This window comes from Pteronotus mesoamericanus, unplaced genomic scaffold, assembly GCF_021234165.1.
Source record: "Pteronotus mesoamericanus isolate MK-2021 breed Mesoamerican mustached bat unplaced genomic scaffold, CSHL_Meso_final scaffold_174, whole genome shotgun sequence".
NCBI classification, from domain to species: domain Eukaryota; kingdom Metazoa; phylum Chordata; class Mammalia; order Chiroptera; family Mormoopidae; genus Pteronotus; species Pteronotus mesoamericanus.
The window spans coordinates 7,431,411-7,449,337 of record NW_026555309.1 but is presented as its reverse complement, the minus strand read 5'-3'; the positions used below and the strand labels follow the sequence as shown (position 1 = coordinate 7,449,337).

At 38.9% G+C, this 17,927-nt stretch overlaps 1 protein-coding gene across 3 annotated transcripts in view; it reads right to left on the bottom strand.

The window, feature by feature from the left end:
* MTFR1 (mitochondrial fission regulator 1) overlaps positions 1–17,927 on the bottom strand; it is a 55,072-nt gene continuing 37,145 nt past the window's right edge. For all 3 annotated transcript variants that reach the window (XM_054590202.1, XM_054590204.1, XM_054590203.1), the window contains exons 5-8: positions 5,177–5,409; positions 3,020–3,245; positions 2,320–2,488; positions 1–1,518 (exon numbers count right to left, since the gene is read on the bottom strand). In XM_054590202.1, the coding sequence (XP_054446177.1) occupies positions 1,450–1,518; positions 2,320–2,488; positions 3,020–3,245; positions 5,177–5,409 (697 nt within the window). In that variant the 3' untranslated portion in view covers positions 1–1,449. The remainder of the gene's footprint in view (positions 1,519–2,319; positions 2,489–3,019; positions 3,246–5,176; positions 5,410–17,927) is intronic.

The window sequence follows — 17,927 nt, the reverse complement described above, 5'->3', positions numbered from 1 at the left end:
GGTTCAAGGATATTAAAAGTCTACTTTATTTCTAAATAGTAACTTCCTTATATTGGAGTACCGGCCAAAATTCAATACAAATGTACATTTCTTAGGCATCAAAATATGTCAGATGAACTGAGTTTCTTTTAAAGGCAGAATTTTTAAACCACGGGAAACAGTTTTGAAACAATGTACATCAACAGCATGTGTAAAATAAGCCACAGTTCAAATTTAAGATAAACAACCACACCATGTAAATTACCTCAACTAATATTTGCTAACATCTAGAACATTGCACATATTTTCAATAACTTAAAAGGTCTAGCTATTATTCTTATCTCCCACTCACCAGCGGAAATACAACTTTTTAAATTAGATTTAAATAATCCTACTATTTACTCATGGAAGGAGACTCTGGCATTAACTAGAGTTGAGTTTAACAGAAATAAAGATCATGAAAGTTTATCAAATATTTAAAAATGACCATTTACAGCAGTTCATTAGAAGCCCTAGCTAAGAAAGGCAGGTTCCCTCTTTGTTACAACAGCTAAGGTTTATGTTGCATAATGTGATTCAACAGAACAGCATTCTGGCCAAGGAGCAACACCTTATAGGAAATTTTTTCACCTATTCAGTGTTCCATTTGAAAGCTACTATTTTGACCAATATTAAAAAATTTAAACTCCATTATGCCTACAATATCCAGAAGTATTAATTTGGCAACAAGTAATTTTTATGATGCCATTTATTAAACTGAAAGAAAGATGTTACCTTCTGATTTTTACTTAAGAAGAGATTTCATTTAATACTTTGATTCCTCCCTATTTGAAAACTACATTTCCTTTCTCAGACTGGATGGCACTGAGGTGACTTCCCTTTTTAAAGGAAAGCATTGTGGAATTTAGCAAACCCCATCTCCAAGAAAATGTGAGAGAAAAACCTACGATAAAAGTTCTATTCAAGGTAAGAAGATTCCAATCTCAAATATTTCATCCCAACAACTGTATTAGGCCAGCTCTTCCAACATGGCTAATAAATGATTGCTGAAAACAAATAACAGTGCCCTCATTATATTTTACACAGACTGCTTTATATCCAAACATATGCATACAGAACACATGTACAAATTAGTGTTAAGAATTAAAAACACCCATCTATAAATGTCCTTTCTTCATTTTGAAATCTATATAATTGTTTTCAAAACTGGAAACCTAAATATCCTGACTATACACTAAAAACATGTTGTATCAGAATATAAGTATGTTTTGGAAAACTTCAGAACTGACCTCCTGATAAAAAGCAAACAGAAACTTAAGAGTGATTTTGCTATTGCTTAATCCTGTAGTTGGATTTAAAAGGAAACTACTGAATATTAAATTCAGGTATTTACTAGATAGTGTTGATATCCACTAGCCAAACAGCCCTAACAAACCAACAGGTGATCCAGATTTCTCAGGTCCTTGTCTATTAGGAATTTGAAACATTTTCAATTAAAGCCTTCATTTTTCCTGTAGACTTCAACATGTGTGGCCCAAACTAGAAAAGAAAAACAAAAGTATAAATAAAGATACTGGTTCATATAACAGCAATGGTATACCCCTCCTTCCCAGCCATGGATCAAAGGCCTGGCATGTTCTATATGAAAAAAATAAAGCAGCAAGATATTAACTTTAATATTCAACTGTTCTGTTGAATATTAAAAACCTTTATGGATTGGCAGGTTACAATAATATAACAAAAGGCAAAGAGGTAACCAAATTGCTTCCTAGAAAGCTACAGTCACCTTAACTTAGTCTAATTTTACTTCTGTCAGTAAAAGAAGGAAGTAATCATGAAGGTTTCCTTTTCAAAGTCTAAGGAGTTTCACAGATACCGGAATTTCTAAGCTACCTGGCACTCTGAACAGATAAGCACATGTGCCCCATGACAGGGCCTTGAATAAAAGGAATTTATAAGTTAAGAACTGAGCAGATGTCATGGAAGCGCCTCTCTCCATCTGTGACAGGGACAAGGCACACATCCGGCAAAGCCCAGATCACATCTCACTCTCTTCAGGAGACCTTCTTAGGGTGTCCGAAGAGAAAATGATCTTCACTTTAAATTTCTATATCACAGCATATAGTCAAGTCTGAAGATAAATTACCACTGGAGATGTTAAATAGTGGAACTGGGGGTTAACTTTTACTTCTTTATGTTCTTTTGTAAGTAGTCTGCTTGTAAGTGAAGGACTAAATCCTGTAGCACATCTATTTGAATCTTAACAGAGGACACAGCAGATCTTGTAAATGCAGGTGCTCAGCGAAGGCAGGAACAGGAAAGGTCTGAGTTAATACTCACCAACACTGTTTCTGACGTAGCCTCTGATGCAGACTTTGAAATTCCTTTTTCAGCCTCACCTTGGCTATCACTTCGATACCGGTAAGCAAATTTCTTTCTCAGAGCCTCTGCTATGAGGGCAGCAGGGTCAGTAGCGTCCACAGGTTTGGGCTTTGTATCTTGTTCTGACCTTAGAGAAAGGAACAGAAAGCAAGGGGACATTTCAGCGTGTGGGCGCGCCTCTGGGAAGGGCTCCGTGTGCCTCTCCGCACCTGACAGCACTTCTCCGGCTCCACGGATACTCAGTGAAGACACTGCCAGCCGTGAGACGGGAGTCCTAGATTAAAGGCTCAAGAAAAGGGCACAAAGTGCCCAGTGAATAGCCACTCGGTTCATCTCAACAGCACTGATTATGCTCTCTCAGGGCAAGTCCAGTTTCATTCTTCTCTGGAAGCCTAGTGGCTACCACAGTGGGTGCGCAACATGACTTCGTTGAGTGAATGACTGACGATGAAGACTTCATGTGAAATGCAATGGGAGCAAAATTAATAGTAACCTGGAAATGTTTATCTTGCTAATCTCTTAGTTAACTGTGCATAGGCATTTTTAGAGCTATTCATGGTAGTCATGTTATAAAGCAAAGTTCTCAAGAAGCCCAGTACTTTTGTTTTACAAGACATTTAAAAATGAGGGAAGTGAGAAAAAGTAAATGTATCCTCACCTTTTTACTGACCGAAGTTTCACACTGTTCATATCTTTAAGGATCTCTAGCATATTTGGCACGTCGGGTTTCTTTGGGCTGTGCTTATCCGTCTTTCCAGCACAGGCTTTTCTCCCTCTGCGCTCTCTGATCAGATCAATAGCAGATGTACTTTGGTGCGGCGCAGAGGGAGGGGGGGGCGGCGGAGGGGGAGGGGGCGGGGGCGGCGGTGGGACAGAGGGGGGTGCTGTGGTAACAGGCAAAGAGAAAATTTTAATTACGTTAAAGACTTCTGTATACCTGAAAACATTATCTTCAAAAAGAATCTCAGTTATGTAAGTAGAAAGGAAGTTTCAGTTACTTGGTTAGAATCTAAATGCCTGAATCTCAGTCACTGTATCATTTAATCCCAAACTCTCCAGGTGGAAAAGTTCCATTTAACTTAACAGGAGAGTTTTTGTGATATCAAATGTTCAAGCCTGACTGTGGCACAGTTTGTAACTACTTTTAGATGAAATATAAAATAGTCTGTATAGCATAAATAACTGTGTTATATATAGTTATACAATTTAGTACTGTCACAACTTTCAAAAAACTGTTGAATTTGTGGTTCATTTAAAGTATATTTACTCACATATACAATTTTCTAAACATTACACACCTGCACTGATTAGAGTATGTTTGAAAGAAAAGATTTAGATTTTACTGAACAGGTTTCTGGAAGAAAAAAAAGTTTTGGAAATTAAAGTGGTTATAAAATAAGGACCTAAAAATGCATCTTTCTGCATAATTAGAGGTTAGAGAGTTTTCTGTTGGGTGAACTCCATTGCTTAGGGGATGCAAAAAAGTTTTTTACTCAAGGATTTAGACCATAAACAGAACACAGGCGGTAAATCCCCAAATTATCTCACTACTTACGGCACTTTTCCTAGTCTGCCAGTACAGGATGGTAAAGCAAAAGAGAACTGCAATTTAAGCTTAGAAAAGGGCAGGACTTTCGGTTTTTAAAGTTACACACAAATTTCATCTAACACTGATTCCTCCTCAAGCATGCGGTGCCCATCGCGCTCTTGCCCTCTGTCCACCTGGGCTGTGCCCGGGTCGGATGAGGTGTCCACGGATTACATTAAACTCCAGGAGCACAAGCAAAGTCGTTCAGGGGCAGAGTGACTGCCCTTATCCTTTAGACAGACTTGGTTAATCCTGAGTCTAGCCAGGACTCGGGAACAACAGGAGGAAAAACAACTACCACTGCCAACAGGTTCATGGACTAGGATTTCAATCCTGTGCTTGCTTCTCCAAAGTGACAATGCCACGCAAATAAAAGCAGCAGCAACAGAACAGGACTTAGAGGACCTGAATTCAGTTTCTATTCTGAGCAAGAGAAAGTGACTTCAGTAGCTACATTATGCTAAAGGCATTTCATATGACTTCTACACTTTCTCCCACAGAAACCCCATAATATAGGTACTATTACTGTATTTTGCTGTGTATAATGCACAACCATGTTCTTGGCCCGAACTTTGAGAAAAATCTTTTAATTTTTTAATTCATTATTTATATAAAATTGATAATCATATTCCAGGGTATTATTTTGCATACAGATATCATTATTGTTTTCTAGTTACACTTTTAATATATCAGCATAGAAAAAAGAATTAAAAACATTTACACAGGTACGGAATTAGCACTACCCATGTGTAATGCACATCTTTATTTTTCCCTCAAAAATTTGGGCGAAATGCACATTACACATGGCAAAATACGGTAGTCCCATTTTAGAGCAGGAAAGGGAGGGAGGAAGGCTAAGTACTTGCCTCAGGACTTGCAGGTTAGTAAATGGCACTCAAACCTGTCAGAGCTGTTTTGAGATGACCTCGTGCCTGGTAGGATTGGTGCCATTAAGTTTCCCATAGCATTCACCTCGGTAGTAATTCAAGTGCAGGAGTTTCAGTGTTTCCCAAATATAACCACGTGTCATCCTTTGTGACAGCACCAAGTTTGTTCAAAACAAACAAAAACCACTTAAACATGACTGGGTCCTAGACTAGACTATGCAGAGAGGACTGGTTCTTGGTTTTTTAGCAACCCCAATGGCCATTACTTGCTAATTTTAAAATAAGGGACATTCTTCTGATTTCCAGTTTGCTGGTTAAAACAAATACAGGACTTACAAACCTGCTGTAAGATTTTGCTGTTCTTGCAGGGTCACAATTTTGGCAATCTGAGCTCTGAGAGCAGCAAGTTCATTTTCAAGAGCGCAGATCTTCTGCAGGGCTTCCTCATTGGCCAGCGGTGTCTTCAGCTGAGAATCTTCTGGAGACAGGTTTGGTAAGGAAAACTGCCTGCTTGGCGGCTTCTCCAAGAAGGGAAGGTCATCCTGAAGGGGTTGCTTGGCCCTGACCTCTGTCCTGCAAGGAAGACATAAGGCTGGCTGTCATGGGCTTTGCAGGAAATATTAAGAAACGTTGCCAATTAACCAGAAAATACCAGAGCACAACATCTGAGAACCTTTCAGGCTGACCTCTCATAAATTCCCTCCTATAATAAGCTTCAAAACAACAGAGTACTGGTCAACCTAACGTAGGCACATACCTACCAGGCCTGCGTTTCTTGTTGCCATCATTCTTTTGAATCTCTAGATAATATGCAGGAGGCATCAAAGATTCTAAATTCATATTTTATGCTGATTTGAACTAAGTGAAGACACATTTTAATGCAAAATTGTAAATTTTTTCAAAATTCAGTAAATCTTTTTAATTAGTAGTAAATTAATTAGTAGTTGTATTTGACAACAAAATCAAATCAATAATGCATTAGCTCTTCCCAGGGTCTTGGCTTCTGCAGTATGAATCAAAATGTAAAACAAATTGTAACAATATGGGCCAAATACGGCATCAGAAACTGAAAAGAAAAAAATAAACACATTATACCTGAACCCATTCAGTAACTACATGGTAACTAAGTAATCACTTGGGTGTAAAAAAATTTAATGTGCCCTGTTCCATAGCTCCAAATGGAAATCTTTTGGGGTTGGGAATAAAATTCAGATTTCTTTTGAACTATTTGTATACTTACCCATTTCTTCCTATTTTCTACAATTAGGTTTTCCTGGCCTCTAAGCTCCCCAACCCCCTTTGTTCCTTTCAGCTTTATGAAGGTATAATTGACAATTAATAGTATATATATTTAAGGTGATTTGGTCTGTGTATGTATTTTGAAATAATCACCACAATCAAGTTTATTAACGTATCCCAGCGTCCCTCAGCTTCACATGGCCGTATTTTGGCTAATAAGATGCATGCAGACTGTCGTGAGCCATTTAGGAAGGCTGTTTAAAGGGAGGCGACTGCATGAAAAAGTCCTCATCTCTAGCCTCATCCCTTCTCCTCCTGAGGGCACTGAGTGCACAGTGAGGGCTGAGTTTGAGAGTCGTAGAGGGCCAGCAGCTAACCTTGACATGAAGCCAACACCGAGGATGGCAGAGCGACGTGGCTGGGTCCCTGAGGACACTGTGGAGGCACTGTCAGCTCCAGACTATGTACTTCAGTTTGTTTTTATTTGAGAGAGAAATAAACTACATTGAGAGAAAAATAAACTCATGTCCTGGTGAAGTCACCATTATTTTGGGCTTCTGTGTTGTATGCAGTCAAACTTAATTCTAAATGTTATATACAAAAATAACATTAAATTCTACTTATTCTTCCTTTAACTAGATATTGGTATTTTACTTTCACTTAAAAGTTGTGATAATTCTTCATTATACCTATGTTTTGAATGGGGGAATTTTTGGATTCTTAGCTTTTGGGATTAAGCACTTAATTCAGGTGATTTTCTTTACATCTTAATCTGTTCATGCCCTGTTAATTGACCTACCATATAAAGAGGATGTCTGCAAATTGTTTTTTTACCTGTAATATTATCGAGGAAAAATGATGTCTTAGTTCTTACCTACCAACCAACTTTAATAATACTAATTTTATTTGGAATATGTATGGGGTAAGGAAATGTGCTTGACTTGCAAAGCTTCAATTACCACTTTTATACCCACAAGAAAAAGGAACAGGTGAAGAAATTTCTAGAAAAGTATATGAAGATTATTAAAGGTAAAATCGTCTGTAAGGGTTAGTATCAACGCTTTGATTAAATATGTGCTCTTTGAAACACTATATATTACATAAATTAGAGATCAGATGCACTGCTCAAAATCAACCTACAATAAAGGAATAATTTTAATAAGACATTAAAATTTTGGGAAAAATTGCTGTGGCTCTTTGTTGATACAACAGGCTAAATTCTGATTTCTACTTACCTTTCATAGTGTAGGTTAAATTTGTTGAACACCTCTATCCAAGAAATACATTAACTTACAAGTGGATAGAAATTAGTCAATCGGAGTTTTCGGGAGTATTTGCAGGGTATTTAATATCAAATATTTGATTTAATATGCTTCCTCAACTATGTTCTTTTAAAAAAAAATGTATTGATGTTAGAGTGAGAAATACCGATTTGCTGTTCCACTTGTTTGTGCATTCATTGGCTGAATCTTGTCTGTGTGCCCTGACCGGGGATTGAAACTGCAACCTTGGCGCATCGGAACAGTCCTCTAACCAACTGAGCTACTCAGCTAGGGCCCTCAACTATATTCTGGATAACTTTTTATGTTTTTAACAAAACTGAATGCAGTAATGATTTTTTTGGAAACTACATCTTGAAAGAACGAGGGTACCTGCGGGTCGACAGGACAGTGGCAGTGACAGAATTCTAGTCTTCTGGACAACCTGAGTCAAATACAGAAATCTCAAATGTAAAATTAAAGTCACTTGTTCAACTCAACAGTTTCGAGAAGGATGGAACAGTTGTAGTAACTACGACTGAATTTATAAGCAGCAGTGTGTTCTCGGGACAGGACGGACACCACCACCACGGGCACCTGCAGGACGACGACGGGATGGAAGCGGAGGGGAGAGAAACACAGGACCGGCGGGTAAAGACTGCTCGCTACGCCCGCCAGCTTCCATTCTCACATCCCTAAAATAGTATATTCATATGTGAGGGTGGAAGTGAGGGTGGTTTGTTTTTAACAACAAAGTGACATTTTGGATATTGGAATCTTTAGTGCTATTAAACAAAAGTTATAATACTGCATATTCAAGAACCAGTGTTCCCTTTAGTAGAGAGCACTTCCCTACCTAAAATTCTCCTACTACACAGATATCAAAGGTATTAAATGCTTATAAGTTTGTTTTTAAGTTAATTGTTATCACTCAGATAAGGCAATCTTCAAATCCCATGAATGTTTACTCTGACATATCCAAAACTCTGACAAGACAATTTGGATTAAGATCAACTACAAGGCATGCCTCAAGATCTTTCCTTCTTTAAACTATCTTCTACCCAAAAAATTGTAAGTGGAAATTAATGAATATCGAAAAGCAATTACAATGTTTTAAAAAAAAGAAAGATTCTTCTACATCTCCCTGTAACTCTTAGAGGTGAATTTTATCCTTTTGTTTTTCTATCTACTACTGAAAATTAAGGGCAAAGCACTCATCAATCTTGAGTATCTGTATGCCCAAGTAAGATTAAAAAAAAAAAAAGCGTAGGGCCATTAGCAAAATTGTAGCCGGGCACAGCCAGGGCCCCCCCGCAAAGGGTATTTGTAACGGGGTCCAGAGATTGGGGTGTCCAAGAAAAATATACTCTCCCCACCCCAGGGCGGGCCACCATGGGGATGGGAGCCACGAGCAGGGCCATTGAGAGTCATTTTGCATGTCAATAACAGGATAGCTTCGTTCCTCATTTGCAAAGAGGGTTATTTTGCATATCAACCAATGGTAATCAGGAAGGTTAAAACAGACTTTATACAGAATGTAACTGGGAGAGGAGGAGGAGGAGGAGAGGCAGGGGCCTGCAGGAGACAAAGGGTCACAGACTCTGGGGAACAGTGTGAAGACCACACGGGAAGAAAGAGGGGAGAAAGGACTCTTGCTAGTGGGGCAGGAGAAAGTGCCACATGGTTATGGATTAAGAGCTGGAGATCGCGGCGACGCAGTGGACGGTGCTGAGACCTGTGATATGCCTGACTGGCCTGACTGGGTAAAGCAGGGAAGGCAGGACGGTGTGTGTGCTGGTGATTGTTTTGAAGGGATTTTGAGGTTTAAGGGTGACATTGAGCCATTAATCAAACCTATATAACTTTTGAATAAATAGTTCCTTTCCTTTTCACCAAACCCTGCCATTCAGAGCCGTAATTCCAAGGGCGACAGGCAAAGGACCCACAACCAAGGGTGTTGTTTCAGCAATAGCAGCTGGGCACCACCTCCCCACCAACGGGTCCTTCGGTTCAGTAACAAAACGATTTAAGCAACAGTGTCAGATCACCTATAGTCCGTATCTATGCTATTTTTATAACTTCGAATATGTAGATTCTGCATTTCTCTATGTGAAGTACTGTTGATAATTATAGGTTCATATAATTATAGAAAAAGTTTAAGTGTGGATTTTTATAAGCTGAAAAAGGAAAGTAATCCTTAAATGGCCATGTCCTCTCACAGATATAGAAAGATCAACATCTACGGGAGTTCAGGAACCAAAAACAAGTAAGAGCTGCACTATAGTATTCTTCCTTGTGTATGGAAAAAGTTTAGATTTTACGAAAATTTTAATTTTGTAAGAGAAAACAATTCATTCTCAGAACCAATCTGTTTTGCCAATCTTAACTAGGAGAAATGCTCTTTGGGGGGGTGTGTGTGTAATGCTCTTTAGGGGGGTGGGTGGGTGTAATTCAGGGAAATTTTAAGAAACAAAAAGAGGTATCAAGTATGGATGTTCCCAAAGCCAAATACAAACAGCTAAAATATAACTTTTTAAAAACCATTTTCTTCATACCAATTTCTGCTGCTGAGAGATTTCTACCCCGTTTTTTGTTATTTGATTTGGCTCCAAAGTGCCTTAAAGCAGAGGGGTGCAGGCTCCTTTGCAGAGTAGCATTATCCACAGATTATCTAGCTCTCTTCTCTTCTCAATGTTAGTATCAAGGACAGCCTCTCTCTGAGTACAGCTTACATAAATACAAAAGGTTTTTTAAGTTCCACTGATGATTTCTTAAAAAAATGCTAAATTACATATAATGTACCTCCTGGATCCTTTCCCCTTATCTCAGAATTAACAAAACTCAAAATCTGAGATTGTTTTAAATTAGCCCAGTGTCCTAGGAAAGGTGGTATTCCCAAAATGATTTTTAGTTTAGCGAATACCTTAGAAAGATATAAAAATATACCACGTTCTCAACTGGACCCATTTTTAGTTCCCTGAAAACACTGTTAGGTAGAAAACAATCTTTTCAAAGTGAACAAGTATTTGGATAAAGACAACTTGACTGGGGAGATTATTTTGACCAAGAGGGGAATCCATGAAAGGATTTATATTGGGGAGCTGGCAGGACTGTTGTGAGGCCAGACACAGAGGACTACTAGGATTCATTGCATTAGCTGTTCTACACTCTATTCGAAGGGTGTTATTCCCTTGAATGCAGTCTTTTACTGATGTACATTATCAGTTAGTCTACTGTCAAGTAATTAAGATTAAAATGGGAATGAATAGCACCTGGTGTTTGCTCTGAGTAGGAAGCTCTTGCTCTGATCCACAGGGGCATTCCGGTCTACAGTCACCTACACCTCACATCTACCAAGTTGTGGCAAGCCTGTCTGCTTACTGAGTCATTTCCTTTGGAGTCTAGTTATTGTCATGCTTTATGAGTTTGGGGTTCTTCCCCAACGCTCCTTAAAAAAACATTTCATTTTACACTTAATATTCAAATTTGAAAAATTAAAAGCTGGTTATCTTTCATTGATGTTCTCAGTCTCACTTTAGTTCACTATCCTTGTATTACAGATTTTTGTAGATATGTTCATCCTAGCAATTAGAATACAAACATTGTGGTGTAAGAAAAAGGGCCACCTGTAATATTTTCAATCCTAGGAACCTATAAACTCCTTTTTAATACTCAGTTTGATATGTATATGGCACTCTCAGAATTAAATACAATTAGAAATTAAGGTATGAATAAAAAATGACCAAAACTTGAAATATTGAAATATTTCTTAAATAATGTTCTCCAAAAGATACTCAAATACATGAGGACAATTATCCATGATGTCCAGTACAAACAACAGATTATATTACAATCTTTAATTTTATCCTATTTAGTATAACATTAGGCTGCGTATATATCAAAAAACTTCATATGCCCCTTAGGCTTCTATTATGAAAGAATAAGTCAATTATCTTAGACAAGATTACCGGTTATATTGATTCCAAAGACTCTTAATGTTTCTTATCACACTTATTTTCTCTTCTTGAGTTTTCTAAGTTGTTTGATGATTGAAGCAAATATTCTACTGTCTGATATGATTATAAATATAGAAAATTATTAAGGAAATTATAAAAAGAGGAGGGTGCAGGGACATAAGGGAAGACTTGAACTGCTAAAATTATACCAACAATAGGATGTGGTAAGTTACTAATTATGTATATACAATGCAACACAGTAAGTCCTCACTTGTGATTTTAAGTGAAATGAGATATAATTAAACCAATCTTACCATAGGCTAATTGATATAAATAAATAAAATTCATACAGGACCTCATCAATGTTGTACTGCAAACAAGTACAAAACCATGCTAGGGGAGGACCTGCTGTTCCTAAATCAACCACCAAAATAACTATACAAAGAAAGATAGATCAAAATAGATAAATCAACATGAAATTCCAAAAAAAAGTGTTTGTAAGTGTCCCACAGGGAAGTAGAAAAAAAGAAAATGGATCACAGAAAAAATAGGGGGAAAAACAGACTGAATAATAACTACATAAATATAAATAGTTTAAAAATACCAATTAAAAGACAGGCTGCCAGAGTGTTTTAAAAAATATGACTAAACAATGTGCTGTCTACAAGAAACTCAGTTTAAATGCAGTGATATAGGTAGGGTGAAAATAAAAGAATTAAGAGAGATATATTTTGCAAACATTAACCAAAAGAAAATAGCCATGACTGTAATAATTTAGATAAAGTAGACTTAACAGCAAAGAAAATTATCAGGGACAGAGAGGGACATTATATAATATACTAAAATGATAAAAGACATAGCAATCCTAAATGGGTATGCACCAAACAAAAGACCTCCAAAATAGGAAAAGCAAAAACTGGTAGAACAGAAAGAATACACAAATCTATATAACATAGTTGAAGACCTCAACACCCCTTTTTCAACAGTTTTTTAGAATAGAAAATCAGGAAGATTATAGAAGAATTCAAGAACAGCATCAGCCAACAGGATCTAATTGATATTTATATCGCATTCCATTCTCAACAGAAAATACATTCTTTTCAAGTGCCCGCATAACATACCAAAATGGCCCATATCCTAGGCCAACAAAAAAAGCTCAGCAAATTTAAAAGAATGGAAACATAGTGTGTGTTCTCTGACCACAACAGAATTAAACTGGAAATCAATAATAGAAAGATAATAGGAAATTTTCCAAACACAAACTAAACCAGGAACTTCCAAATTATTCAAAGGTCAAAGGTGATGTCAAAGGAAAAAAAAAAAACTGGATCAAAACACAAATATAACTTGTGGGACACAGCTAAAATAGCGTTGAGCACTAAATTTATAGCACTAAGGATTTTTAACAGAAAAGGGAAAAGGTCTCAAATAATCTAAGTTCTCACCTAAAAAAACCTGAAGAGCAAAATAAACTGTAAGCAACCAAAAGGAAAAAATACAAAGACCAGAAATCAGTAAAACTGAACAGAAAGATAGAGGAAAGAGATGAAATAGAGAACTGGTTCTTTAAAAAGATTAAAAAAACTGACATAAAAAGAAAAAAAGACAAATCACTAATATCAGGAATGAAACAGGTATCACTATACACCTTATTATCATCAAAAGGATAATAAGAGAATACACTAAGTTCTCACTTAATGTCCTCTATGGGTTTTTGGAAACTGCAGCTTTGAACGGAAAGCCATATAATGAAACCTATTTTACCATAGGCTAATTGATATAAAGAAGTTAAATTCCTGGGGCATATTTCTGGTCCCAAAAACATCACCACACTTTTAAATAAAGACCCCAAACACTTCTAATATTAAACACTGAAATAATTATGAGGTATACATTATTTAAGAAAAATTGATAAAAACAAGTAAAATAATTATTTCCCAACCTGCTTATTACATGTCAAGGTCCAGGAGGGCAGGAGCTTATCTTGGCAGCTCAGGCACAAGATGGAAACCAACCGTGGACAGGACGCCATTCCATTGCCAGGCACACCCACACTTACACACACGTACTCACTTCACTCCAACTGGTACCATTTAGACACCCTAACCTACTGTGCACACCTCTGGGATGTGTGAGAAAACCTGAGTACCTGGAAGAAACGCATGCCGACATGGGGAGGGTGTGCAAACTCCACAGAGAGTGACCCTGCAAGGAACGGATTTTTTTTCCCCATCAACATTTTAACAAAACATTACTTGAGGACCTGTGGTACTAAAAACAATAACACACACATAAATCTCACCATATATAAGAAATGGGCCAATTCCCCAAAAAGAAGAAAATAAGTCTCATCCAATATGAAACTGATAAAAATAGTCCAAAAGCTTTATAATGAAAATTGAACTCATAATTTTAAAATTCCCCAAAAGAAATCTCCAGGCCCAGGGGGTTTCACTGGAGAATTCTACCAAATATTTAAAGTAATACCAATTCTACACAATCTGTTTAGAAAATGGAAAAGAACTTCCAGTTCATTTTATGAAGCTAATACTATCCTGACACAAAAACCAGACAAAGGATCACATACTTAAAGCAACAAAGCCTATCTGTGGAGTCTAAGGCTGCACACAGGGTTCTGACGCTGACAGCAGGAGCATTATCCATTAAAGGAAAAATGGATGAAGTGGACTTTACCAAAATAAACTCTTTTGCTCTGTGAACAACCCTCTTAAATAGGAAAAAAGGACAAGCTACAGAGTGGGAGAAAATGTTTACAAACCACGTATCTGAAAAGAACTTGTATCTAGAATATATAAAGGACTCAAAGGAAACAGAGAGTGACAATACCCAATGTGGGTGAGAATGCAGAGAAGCCAGATCAGCCACACACTGCTGCTGGGGATGGAAAATAGTACAGCCATTCTGGAAATGTTTGTCAGTTTCTTAAAATCTAAACATGCAACTCTTACGACTAATCTGACCCAGAAAATGCATTTCGCCCAGAAAAATGAAAACTTATGTTCACGCAAAAACCTGCACACAAATATCTCTAGCAACTTTATTCCAAAAACTGGAAACAAGCCAGATGCCCATCAGCTCATGCAGTTATACAAACTGGTCCACTCATACCCAGGAATGAACGCACCTCCTGCCAGGAACGCACCAAATCTACAGCTATATATGGAACTATATCCTCAGGAAAACGAGCTGAGCAAGGATTACACATCAAACAAGAAAACACAGTCGCGCGCGCATGTTCTCTCTCTCTCTCTCTCTCTCTCTCTCTCTCTCTCTCAAGCTGGAGAGGCTGAGGCAGAGTCTCATCATAAACACCACCGCAGGCAGTGACCCACGCTCAGGAAGGAGCTTCCTGTGGAGCAGAATCTGAACACCACAACAGGTGCCCCAACTTTTAAGATCAGAGATGAGCACCCAAAACATCTAGCCATGAAGACCAACAGGGCTCATATCCAAGAGACCCGTACAAGGCTAGAACAGTCTGAGAAAGGGCTCTTCAAGGTGCTGGGACTCACCCAGCATCCAGCACAGACGCACCTAATCCTGTCCAGATTTTTAGGAGTCTCATTTGCTCATCTAAAGCATCGGCCTGAGGGGGCAGTCATCTAATGTACACATCTGGGGGGCCTGCCGGGATATATTCTGGGGAAGGAGGCTGGCAGGTGCTAACTTTAAGTGCCATCTTTTTTCCCTCAAAACCTTAGGTCTTCTGACTTTCCCCCACCCCCTGCAGGTACCATTGTTACCCACCCCTTCCACCTTGCTCCACAGCACCAGTATCTTCCCGTTTTTGTGGCTGTCACTCAGGGAACAGCCATTGATCACCTGGTCCTGAAGGCAAGGAAGTCTTGCATTCCCAGCTCCCATGGGACTGGAACCATCAAAGACCGTTCTTAGCAGACTACCGCCCCCAGGGCACTGCAGACAGCAGAATGAAACAGCGCCAGTGTTTCTGAGGAGCCCTGGCCCGAAGGGCAGGCTTCAGGTCTGTCACACTTCTAGAGGCCTAGAGGGTGATTCTCAGGGAACAGAGGTCAGCAGACACGATCTCTGCACTCTGCCTTTGCTTCGCTCCAGCTAGTTCCTATCTCCTCCAAAAGATGCTCACACCTTGTCAGGCAACCTGGTTTTTGAGCTGCCACCAGGCCACAATGCCTAACTCTATTGACAAAGATACTTACACTAATGGGTCCCAAAGGAGTATAACCAAGGGAAAAAGAGCTCTTAAACAGCAACTGCTCCTAGGGCACAAAAAGAGGCAACAGACCCAGGAACTCAAGCTTTCTGTGAAAAGAGACCTATTAGTTTATCAGGATAGGTACAGCCTGAGGGGCAGGCTTCTAAATATAATCCTCTTACAGTTCTCCCTTTGCTACACCCCCAGAGCCACCAGTATCTCGTAGAGAGGAGCTTTTTACAAGTGTCTGGCGCTCTGGTTTTTGAGGCTGCTGCCCCCTTGATTCCCTGAATCTAGTGGCCAGAGAGGCTTGCGTTACAGGATCCCAGAGGAATGTAATAATCTGAGAGACAGTTCCAGGCAGCCTACCACCCCCAGCATATGGCACAGACAGCAGACTGAAACACACTTCCAGGCTTTCTGTGAAAAAGGCCTGTATTTGCTCCTTCTGGAGCTTCAACCTAAGGGGCAGACTGCAGGTTGTCACACACCTAGGGGCCTCGAGAGGTGCGCCCAGAGACGGTATCTTTGTGCTCTCCCTTGGTCTCACCACAGCTCACTGGTATCTCCCAGAAAGTTACACACTCACCTGAAGCGCCAATTTTTGCGACTGCTGCCCAGGAGACACTTCCTGATTGCCTGGCTCTGGTGGCCAGCGGGCTACACTTGGGGTCCCACAGGACTGTATGTGTTTGTGTACTTTAAAAGTGCTGCCTTAAAGTCAGGCTACTAATCAGCCTGAATGTAGGTGCTGCCCAAGATCTTCCCCCATGGAACCCTGAGAGGTCTTGGCACATCCTCTATTACTGGAACTATTACAAATAAATGGGCTACTCGGACAATCACAGAAGTCTGAAGGGCAACCAAGAGCTAGGCTAGGGTTAAATGAGAAGGTTCGTCTTCTACACGACGTCACTCCTTCAAGAATGGGAGAGGTAGCTGTTTAACTAATGCACAGAAACCAACACAGACAGTCAAGCAAAATCAGGAAACAAAGGAATATGTTCCAAGCAAAAGAATGAGATAAAACCTTAGAAAAAATCTTAATGAAAAGAACATAGTAATTGAGTTGAAAAAAACTTAAAAGTTCAAAGTAATGTTCACAAAGATGCTCACTGAACTCGGGAAAAGGCCAGATGAACACTTGAATGGGTTCAATAAAGAGACAAAAGCGTAAGAAAAAATACCATATATCTGTTTGTCCCAGAGCTGAAGAATACAATAAAAGACTTAAAAAACACACTAGAGGGATTCAACAACAAATAGATGAGCAAAAGTATGCGTTAACTCCAAGACAGGGCAATAGAACTCACCCAACCCAAGCAGCAAACAGAAAGGGACATAAAACTTATTTGAAGAAATAATCTCTAAAAACTACCCTAACCTGGGAAGGAAACAGACATCCAGATCTAGGAAGACCAGACAGGTCCAATAGGAATTCAGATCCCCAAACCAAGACATAGAAGCCTGGAAAAAGTGCTCCAACACTGAAGAAGTGAATAGCTCTTATAGAGGCAGAAAAGTAAGCAGAAATACATCTGGTACGTCAGAAGTTTCAATTAGGGTACATATGTTTCAATAGTTAACAGGATTAACAGTTTTACACAGAACAGAACTGAAGGAATATATACAAAGATAAGGTTGAGTTGCAGGTGTCAGGGAAAAACAATCAAATTGCCTTGAAGCTCTTTGAGGTGATATTTGTCAAAATGCAGAATGGGCACTGTTTTCTGTAATCACGGACCTTTAGTGTTAAAACTCTGTAAGATGTATACTTAACTAGCCCCCGAGTTTTGCCTCAATGAGGAATTTTAGGGAGGGTCACTATTCTTTCTTGGTCCCTGATTTAGTCAGAAGCACGTGCACCCTTCCCTTTCCTCACTGTCATACCAAGTACTACTTACTCAGTAACAAAAAGAAACTGTTAATATACCTAACAATATAGATAAGTCACAACAGAAATATGCTTAGTGAAACAGTCCCAAGAGGTTGCATATTGTATGATTCAATTTGTATCACATTTCTTGAAAATTAGAATTAGAATTAGAATTGTGAAAACGGAAAACAGGTAAGCGGCTGTCAGTAATTGAGGGCCTGGAGACGGAAGGAAGGTGGCTGTGACCGTACAAGGCAACGTGGGGGAAGCCTGTCATCTGGAAATGATCTGCATTTTGTCTTTATTGGAGTAAATATGCTGGTTGTGATACATATACTGTAGATTTTGTTTTTGGGGGGTTTTAGTTCAATTTATTGGGGTGACACTGGTTAATAAAATCATATACGTTTGGGGTGACACTGGCTAATAAAATTATATAGGTTTCAGGTGTACAACTCTATAACACATCATCTGTGTACTGTATTGTGTGTTCACCACCCCAAGTCAAGTCTCCTTCTGTCACCATTTACCTGCCCTTCACCCGCTCTTACTCCCAACCTCCTTTA